The following is an 8,859-nucleotide window of genomic DNA, read 5'->3' as shown; positions in this document are numbered from 1 at the left end:
GCAATAAGCCAATAATTACACACTCGGGAGAGACACTGGCTTATTTAGTTCAGCATTGCACAAGCCTGGGTGCTCGGTGGTTTCCCACAAATCAAGCACACCCCCCCACCTTTTCAAGTAGCATTTATACAAACACATTGCAAGGTTTGCAACTTTCCCTTTTACACTGATTGGGTAGTGATTTACAGACAACTATAAGACTGCTTACACACCATTTTACTACTACGCATGCTCAGGGCAGGGGTCTTCACCCGGGCATGGGGCTTTTTGACCAGTGGGCGGGATTTTTTGCATTACATGGAGGACAGGTCAGTTAGGGATACATGAGCTCTTTTGCCAAACTGGCAACACACAGCTAGAAATAAACCATTTTGATGTAACGTTTCTTTAGGGCTTTAGCAGTTCTAGGATGTCCCAAGGCCCAAGGAGGCCTGAAATGTTGGTCCCAAAGCAAAGGGGACAGAGGCAGTGGTGCCAGCAAGGAAGCGGGAGGCGGAATCCCAGCTGGACGGGGGAGGAGAGCTGGGGCACAGGCTTGGCACTGGAGCCCCCCCGCCTGTCAGCAGCTGCCCCTGGGCCAGCTCCGGAAGTGCACAGCTGGCGCTAGCGCTGGCGCTGGCGCTGGAGCAGAGCGGCGGCAGCGGGGGCGGGAAGGAGAGCAGCGAGCGAGGCCGGAGCAGGCGCTGGCGCGGAGCTGCCGAGCAGCGAGGCGAGCGCAGGGGCGCGAGCGTGTGGGCAGAGAGCCGGGCTGCCCCCGAGGGGCTCCTCGAGGGCGGCAGCAGCACCCCCGGCCGCCAGCATGCCCGGGCTGCCCGCACAGGGCGGCGCCGGCGCCGGCGCCGGCGCGCGGAGGGAGCGCGGGCCGCCGCGGAGGCGCGCGGAGGGCGCCCCTGAGCTCACAGAGGGGCCCCGCGGTGCATTGTGCTGCGTTGTGCTGCGCGGTGTTGCGTTGTGCTGCGGGGCAGTGCGCTGCTTTGCGCTGCGGTGCGGTGCTTTCCGCTGCGGTGCAGTGCAGTGCGGTGCAGTGCGGTGCGGTGCTTTCCGCTGCGGTGCGGTGCTTTCCGCTGCGGTGCGTTGTGCCGCGCCGCGCCCCGCAGACGCCGCTCCGCGCGCGCGTTGCTCGAGGGCGCCGGCGGGGGGCGGCTGCTGGCGACGGGCAGCATGGTGCGAGCGCGGGGGGCGTCCGGCCCCGGGCGTCGCCTGCTGCTGCTGCTCGGCCTCCTGGCGGCCCTGCGTGCCCGGGACAGCCGGGCTGCTCCGCGGGCAGCGCCGGGCCCAGGTAGGGCGGGCGGGCGGCGACGGAGGCAGCGCCGCCCCCGCACGGCGCGGCGCGGCAGCCTGGGGGCCGCGGGGCCGGCCGGCGAGCGGCCGGGGCGGCCGGGGGCGGCGGGAGGCGCCTGCCGGGCTGCGGGGCGACGGGAGGCGGCGGCGGGGGCCGGGAGCGGCTCGGCGAGGCTCGTGGGGCCGCGGAGGGAGGGCGGCGCTGCGCGGGGCAGCGCGGTGCCGGCGCTGGGGCGGACCGGGCCGTACTAGCGGCGCGGGCAGGCGTCCGCGGGGCAGGCAGGACGCGGAACTCCCGCGGGGAGGCGCGGAGCGGCTGTGCCCTTGTCCCGGGGGTCCTTGCGGGGTGTTGGGTGTCGCCTCGACAGAGGATTATGGGAGCTGCCCGGTCCCAGCCAGCAGGTCCTGGGCTGCTCTTCAGGTGCGAGACTCTCGAGCTGCGCGTGTGTCCCCCATTGCCCTTCCATTACCAGCAGTTCACTTCTGCAGAGGTGTGTTGCAGCATGTAAAATTCCTGATGTCCCTGGAGGGAGGCCACTATATATATATGTACAGGTATATAGATAGATTGGTCTGTATATGTGACAGGTGCTGTTCCCATCTGTGTTTGGTTACAGATGTGGCTGTAGAGGATGGCTATCCTGTTTCTCGGCTGGGTGCTGGTTTTGAGCCTCAGGAGATTCCCACGGGTAAGTCTTCCATATTTACTTTCTTTGAGAGCTGCCAGGTGTCCCCCAACAGGTCTGCCAGGCCCCTTTGCAGCCCTGAGAGTCTCAACCTACTTATATGTCCCATGTGATTACATGATCCCTTTCCATTCCCAGCAATTCACTTATGAGGAAGTATATTGCAATATGTAATGAAAACATTTCCCATTGGTGTACAGATGTAGCCATGAGGAGGGCTTCTCTGGCTTCTCGGCTGGATCCTTTTCTAGAGCCTTGGCAGCATGCCACGGGTAAGTAAGTAGTCAGTATTTGGTTTACTTGAAAGAAACAGCATTTACTTGTGCATATCTTGTTCGTGTGCCATTTAACTTAATGCTTTCTGTTTAGGTCCGCAAAGAGCACAGTATGAGGCCAAAATGGGAAAGTCCTCTCAGGAATCTTCTGAAGTCCTACAGGAAATCTTGAAGGACTTGGAGGGAGCAGCTGGTGGGTAGATTTCACTCTGTGCTAAGTGTAATCATTGTAAACTTGAGGTTTTAGAAACAGCTATGGATGAGCTGTGGCTTACGCAGGAGAAAGGGATCGATCAGAGCCTCCCCGCAGTGACGCACCACGTCACACCTCGCAGGCATTGGCAAGCCGCAGAGCTTGTTGAGGGTCTCTTATACGAGCGTGTTCTTCACCATGTTTGTGAAAGCGCCCTGAATATAGTGGCAAGAGCTTGGGGCTCAGTGTACTGTATGTGACTGTTATGCGTACTGTGTGGTGGAGTTGGCATGATGAGCCTTGGTTCTCAGAAGGCCTTTTCCCCCAGCTGAACCGGCTACAGCTTTTTCCTGCCCTCTTTGAAGGAAAGGATTCAATGTCATCGTGCCAATTCTCAGAAAGGCACCAAGTGGAGTGAGAATGAGAGGATCACATGCAATTGTCTCGTCTCCCCACCCGTACAGCAGGTGTTGCTGCCTGTATTGGTTATCGGGAAGATTTTGTGTGCTCTGATTTTTCTCTACAAAGGACACATTGGGCTAGTGACCAGGTGCCCACCCTGAAATGCCAGGTTTTGTTTCTGAGCTTTTTACTGAAGCCTTTTGAAAAGTATTGCCTCCTGAAGATACCATGAGGAAGTGATGAGGATCAGTTCCTTCTAATCAAGCTGTCTTGCTTTCTTTCCAAAGAGAATCATCAGGAGACCCTGGAGAAGGAGACCTTTCCGGCAGGAGGCAGTCACAGCCTGCCAGTCTCCGATGAAGAAAGAGAGGCAGTTCAAGCAACAGGCATGCCAGGTACTTGCTGTCCATTGTCATCCACTGCAGGAAATCAAAATCCCTGTGTGTCTGCAGGCTCTTCCCTTGGGGCCTGCTACTACACATCATGTCAGCGGCCAAATGTTAAAGTGTTAGGGCATTGGAAGTGTTCTAAAACAAGCCAGGAGCGGCTTTCTGAAGATGATTTCTGTCTCTGGTGTGCGGAGATGATTGCAATTAGTGTGCCAGACATGTACATATAAACCTTTGTGGGTCCTATTAGATAGCCTCACTTCCCACACCACGCAGCTCTCAGAGATTTTGGAGCTTTGCCATTTGGGGAAGGAGGCCGCGGGGGAGGGGGGTGCGCTGGGGGGTGCCGGGGGCCGGGGGCGAGAGCTGTGCCTGGTGCAGTGCCTGGCGCTGGGTGACAGGAGCTGTCGTCCCCGCGGGGGTTTGCAGCGGTGCCTGGCGGCGATGGCGATGCCGGTGCTTGGCCGGATGCGGGACCGAAGGCTTGGGAAGATGCTGGAGGTGAGTCCTCAGGGGACCGTCCCTTCCCTGGCAAGACCAGAAGCATGCCTTTCCTGGCGCCGCTTTGGCCTTTCGCTGGCCGGGGAGCTCTTGTGCCCGCGCAGTGTAAACGATCCTTCATGTCCTGCGGTGCTGAGGGTTGCCCCTTTGCAGGGTCCTGGCTTCCTTGGTGGATGTTAGAGACCTCCCTGGAAGAAGGTGCTGAGGGCCCGCGTGTTTGTCCTGGGGGTGCTTGAGGGCTGTCGTATAGCGCCCGGATGCAGGACTTGAGAGGCGCCAGGTCCCAGCCAGCGAGTGCCGCTGGCCCTCCTGCAGCTGGGAGACTCTCAAACTGCATGTGTGGAATGAGCGTTCGTTTTCAATATCTTCTGCATGTGACATTTGACTGAACAAGTGCTTGGCCAATGTTCAGACACCAAAAAGAGCAGAGTGCAACTCAGAAAGGCTTGGAAGATCTGCGCTGGGTGCCTTGGCTCGCAAAGCGCTGTTGGCGAGTCCCCCTGAGCCTGTGCTGCTTCCAGTGCCTGCTGCCAACTGGGCTGGCATGATGGGGTTGAGTTTACAGCTTGGGTGAGCTCCGGGGCGTCCTTTCCCCCAGCAGCTCAAGATGCGCATGATGTGCATGACTGGAAGGGAGAGAGAGGTGCTATGGTGTAATTATATGTTCCCTATCATTCATCATCATATCCCCAGCCTTCAAATCAGAAGACGACTATAGAATTAGATAATGAGAACTGTTCCCATCTGTGTTTGGTTACAGATGTGGCTGAAGTTGACAGGTATCCAGCTTCTCAGCTGCATCCTGTTGCTGAGCCTCTGGGTCTCCCCAGGGGTACATAGCAAATTTTTACTTCCCTGAAAGAACAAGAACTTTCCTTGTGCTATTTTGTTCCCATGAAGTTGTACTTCATACTTCCTCTGCAGGTCGTCCAAGAGCTTTTCAGCCGCAGGGGAGTCCCAGGGGTAAGTTGTGAGCATTTTTTTCCTTTGAGAGCTGCCAGGTGCCAGGCAAAAGGTCCTCTCTGCCCCTCCACTTTGGGACAGCTTTGGGACTATTGACCTACATATATGTCCCGTGTCATGACGTGACCCCCCCTTCCAGTCATTACAACTGCTCTGTGAAGAACTTGGTAGCAGCTTGTAAGGAAAACTTGCGACCTCTGTGTCGGGTTTCTGCTCTGTCTGTAGGCAATGGTTATCCATCATTCTGGCTGTTTCCTCTTCCTGAGCCTCGGGAGGATCCCCAGGGTAAGTGGTCAAGGTGTATTCACTTCCTAGAAGAAGCTTTTACGTTTCCAACTTTTCCTGGTATGGAGTGTAACTGAGTAAGTCGTCAGCTGATGCTCAGAGCCAGAGAAAAGCAGAGTGGGACTCGGGAGGCCTTGAGAGATGTGCCCCGGGGTGCTTTGCCTTGCAAAGTCTTTGTGCTGCTTCCAAAGCCTGCTGCAGAGCCAGCGGGCTTGTTGGGGTTGAGTTTACAGCTTGCGTGAACTCCAGGGCGTGCTTTCCCGCAGCAGGTCTGTGCCTGCTTAGATTGGTACCCATACGGTGCCTGTGCATGCACCCGGTGAGCGTTTGCAAGATGCTCATGAGTGGAAGGGCATGACAAGGGCCTTGGTGTAATGCTATGTTCCTCGCCGCCATTCGCTACCATTCAAATCTGTGTCTGGTTACAGATGTGGCCGACATTGATGGGCATGCAGCTTCTCAGCTGGATCCCCATTTTGAACCTCGAGATGGTCGTGCATGTAAGTCATGAATATTTAGCTTCTTTGAGAGCTTCCATGTCACGGACAAAATATCAGCCAGGTACCTTGTCAGCTTTAGGTATCTAGAGCTATATGTGTGTCCCTTTTTCCCCTTCCGTGTGCTGCCATTGACTTGAAAAGCTATATCTCAAGCTCAAATGGAGGTGTTTCTCCTGTGTTTTTGATTACAGCTGTTTCCCTGCAGAGGGCTTATCCAGCTTCTCAGCTGGATGCTGTTGCTGAGCCTCCAGGTCTTCCCAGGGGTACGTAGTCAATTTTTACTTCCCTGAAAGAACAAGAACTTTCCTTGTGCTATTTTGTTCCCGTGAACTTGTGCTTCATACTTCCTCTGCAGGTGGTCCAAGCGGTTTAGAGCCGCAGGGGAGTCCCAGGGGTAAGTTGTGAGCATTTCTTTCCTTTGAGAGCTGCCAGGTGCCAGGCAGAAGGTCCTCTCTGCCCCTCCACAGCTTTGAGACTCGCGACCTACATATATGTCCCATCATGGCCCCCCCCTTCCATTCACTTCCATTTGGCTTTCCATAGCAGCGGGGGGCCGTGTGTTTGTCCTGGGGGTGCTTGGGGGCTGCTGGGTTGCGCCTCAACGGAGGATTTTGGGGAGGCGCCAGGTCCCAGCCAACAAGTACCCCTGGCCCTATTGTGGCTGGAAGACTCTCAGACTACATGTGTGTCCCCCATTCCCGGCACGTCACTTCCGCGGAAGCATGTTGCACGACGTAATGAAAACTTGTCTTGTCTGTGTTTGCTTACAGGTGTTCCTGCAGGCGGTGGCCTTCTAGGTTCCCAGCTGGATCCCACTTCTGAGCCTCAGGGGCATGCCAGGAGTAAGTGGTGGAGATGTATTCACTTCCTGGGAGGAGCCTTTGGTTTCGGAGTTGTATTCACGGGCCGTGTAGCTTCAGTCCTTGGCCGAGGCTCATGCCTGCAAAAGAGCAGAGTGGGCTTTGGGAGGGCTTCAGAGATCTGCGGTGGGCGCTTTGCCTGGCTCCTCCAGCCTTGTGCTTCTTCAAGTGCCTACGGCAAAGCCAGCAGGCTTGTTGGTGTTTGTGTTTGCAGCTTCTGTGAACTGCAGGGTGTGCTTTCCCCTGGCAGTTCTGTGCATTGTCAAATTTACACCCATACGATGCCCATGCGCGCACCCGGTGTGCGTTTGCAAGATGCTCAGGAGTGGAAGGGCCCGACAAGTTCCTTGGTGGGATTATATTTTCCCCCTGCATTCACTACCATTCAAATCTGAAGAAGTGTACGGAAATATGTAATGGGAGCTGTTCTCGTGTGTTTGGTTACAGATGTGGCCATAGGTGGTGGAGATTTATCTTCTCATCTGGACTCTGATTTTGAGTCTCTGGGGAATCCCAGAGGTGAGTTGTGACTCTTGGTTTATTTTGAGGGTGCCATGTCCCTACCTAAAGGTCAGGAAGGGTTCTCCAGAGCTGTGAGAACCTAGACCTACACGTGTCCCAGGTCGTTACAAGATCTCTGTCAGTTCACTACACTTCCCTTGCAAACAAGTATATTGCCACAGGTATTTCACCCTTTTCTCCTCTGTGTGTCATGACAGATGTCCCTGAAGGCAGTGTTTCTCCAGCTTCTCAGGGGCTGAAGCCTCTGCTTGAGCCTCAGGGAGATCGCAGGGGTAAGTAATCTGTCTTCCTTTCCTTTTGATTTTTCTATTAGTATTTTCTCCTTTTCCCTCTTTTATTGCCCTCCTGGGGAATGCAAGGTGCCCAGCACACATGCCCTCCCTGAAGCCCAGGGGCACAGGTAGGGGTAGCGCTAGTTCAGGCTTTCACTGGCCAGTGGGCTCTTGCCCCTGAGAAGTGTCAATGAGCTTTCTTGTCCGCCGCTGCCAAGAGACCAGAATCAGCGATAGCAACACCACGGCATGTAAAATTGCCTGGAAATCCCAGCCACCCAGTGAGATTATCAGTCCTGCAGAACCCAGGCATGTATGGGATTGTCTCCTTTCCTGCAGGCCTTGCTGGTGACGAAGATGCCCAGGCTGCAGCTCATAAAGCGCAACAAAAGCAGCGTTTGGTCCTGAGCGCTGCAGTCTCGGGTTCCGTAGTGTTTGCCGTGGTGCTGACTTGCATAGTTACTTTCCGGCTGAGGAAGAGAAAACAGTGAGTTGTTCTTTTCCGACATTCTTTCTATTTTCCGTGTTTTAGCAACAAAGCATGTGTAGTGATAGTATGGTGGAGTGCCTGGTGAGCTGTTGAGAGGACTCTGTTGAGACGTCTGCTGTTAGCTTTCTTAAGCGGACTCTTCCTTCCTAGCAGTGAGTGCTCTTTCCTGAAAGCCATTTTCGTTGTTGCAGAGAAGCGATGCCAGCTAACCCTGCCGCTGCCTCCAACAGAGAGGAGTCAAGCACAGAGGAAGGCAGAGCAAAACCAGGGAGTGACAGAGAAAAGGATGGGCTCACCCTAGAAAATGAAAATCTCAACAACAGCTCCAGGCGCCTTCCGGTGAACTTTGCGACAGAGCTTGCCCAGTTATTTGATGCCATGAATTCGAAAAGTTCATTTCAGCCTAGATGCCAGAGCAACTCAGATGGTGGTTATGGCTGTTCCTCAAATATCTGCATTTCCCGGGATTTTCCCCAAGGCGATCATTCCAAGTGTGTGTGTTTTCGTTACCAAGAGGGATATTGTACTTCAGATGCATATTCCGAATAGAATAATAAAAATGGTGGGCTAAAACGGTGCGAGTCCTTGGCTGTTTTGGTCCTCTGTGTCTGGGTGTAATGCACAGCGCTTACGGCAGGGTTGGATGAGTGAGAGGGGCTGTCAGAGAGTTGCCCTCCCTCAAGGGCTGCCCTCGTTCCCATTATCAATGTAGTTTCCCAGCTCGGGCTGTCATTAAGGTTTCATTCATCCGAATGGGGGAGCGTGGATGAGACATGGCACGCAAATGGTTATCCGTGAACTCCCTGGGAGTGCTCCACTGAATCCTGGTGGATGTGGGGACTGAGAGGGGAAGGAGGTGCTGCAAAGGATGGCTGTGCAGCTCTGAGCAATGAGTTAGAGGAGTGCTAAAGTGAGACCAGAGGCTGCTGGGGGTTAGCGCAATGGTCTTCCGTGCACAGAAGCTGACCGTCTTTGAGTAGAGCAAAGTGAGAGGGGGCTGGTTGGGCAAGAGAGTGAAAAGGACTGTGACAGGAAGAACGGTACTGGCCTTAAAAATGGCACAAAGACCCACAGAAATGGCATTGCTCTCCTCCCAAACGTTCAAGCCATGAATAGCAGCGGTAAGGCCAAAAAGGGAATACAGCTGTATTTGGAGGAAAGCCCAGGCTCCTCTGTGCTCTCTTTCAAGGGGGCAAAAGTGGTCTCTTACCTTTCCCGAGGATGACAAGCAAACAGTTGC

The 8,859-nt window shown here is 55.0% G+C and overlaps 1 protein-coding gene across 3 annotated transcripts; it reads left to right on the top strand.

Moving 5' to 3' along the window:
- The first annotated feature begins 258 nt into the window (after positions 1-258).
- On the top strand, positions 259-8,192 carry LOC135323819 (uncharacterized). 3 transcript variants are annotated; one of them, XM_064498621.1, is made up of 16 exons: positions 259-308; positions 1,899-1,970; positions 2,168-2,239; positions 2,337-2,435; positions 3,125-3,232; positions 3,656-3,727; positions 4,652-4,690; positions 4,916-4,975; positions 5,404-5,475; positions 5,667-5,738; positions 5,831-5,869; positions 6,246-6,317; positions 6,783-6,854; positions 7,055-7,129; positions 7,469-7,616; positions 7,811-8,192. In XM_064498621.1, exons 3-16 carry the CDS (start codon positions 2,176-2,178, stop codon positions 8,166-8,168), a joined length of 1,350 nt encoding a protein of 449 aa, XP_064354691.1. In that variant the 5' UTR covers positions 259-308; positions 1,899-1,970; positions 2,168-2,175; the 3' UTR covers positions 8,169-8,192. The 3 variants fall into 3 exon arrangements, with proteins under 3 accessions (XP_064354691.1, XP_064354681.1, XP_064354700.1); XM_064498611.1 differs by lacking the exon at positions 259-308 and adding an exon at positions 1,020-1,279; XM_064498630.1 differs by lacking the exons at positions 259-308; positions 1,899-1,970 and having other exon boundaries at positions 2,168-2,243.
- Positions 8,193-8,859: the final 667 nt, after the last annotated feature.

This window comes from Dromaius novaehollandiae, chromosome 1 (assembly GCF_036370855.1).
Source record: "Dromaius novaehollandiae isolate bDroNov1 chromosome 1, bDroNov1.hap1, whole genome shotgun sequence".
Lineage (NCBI taxonomy): Eukaryota > Metazoa > Chordata > Aves > Casuariiformes > Dromaiidae > Dromaius > Dromaius novaehollandiae.
This window is presented reverse-complemented; position numbering and strand designations above follow the sequence as displayed.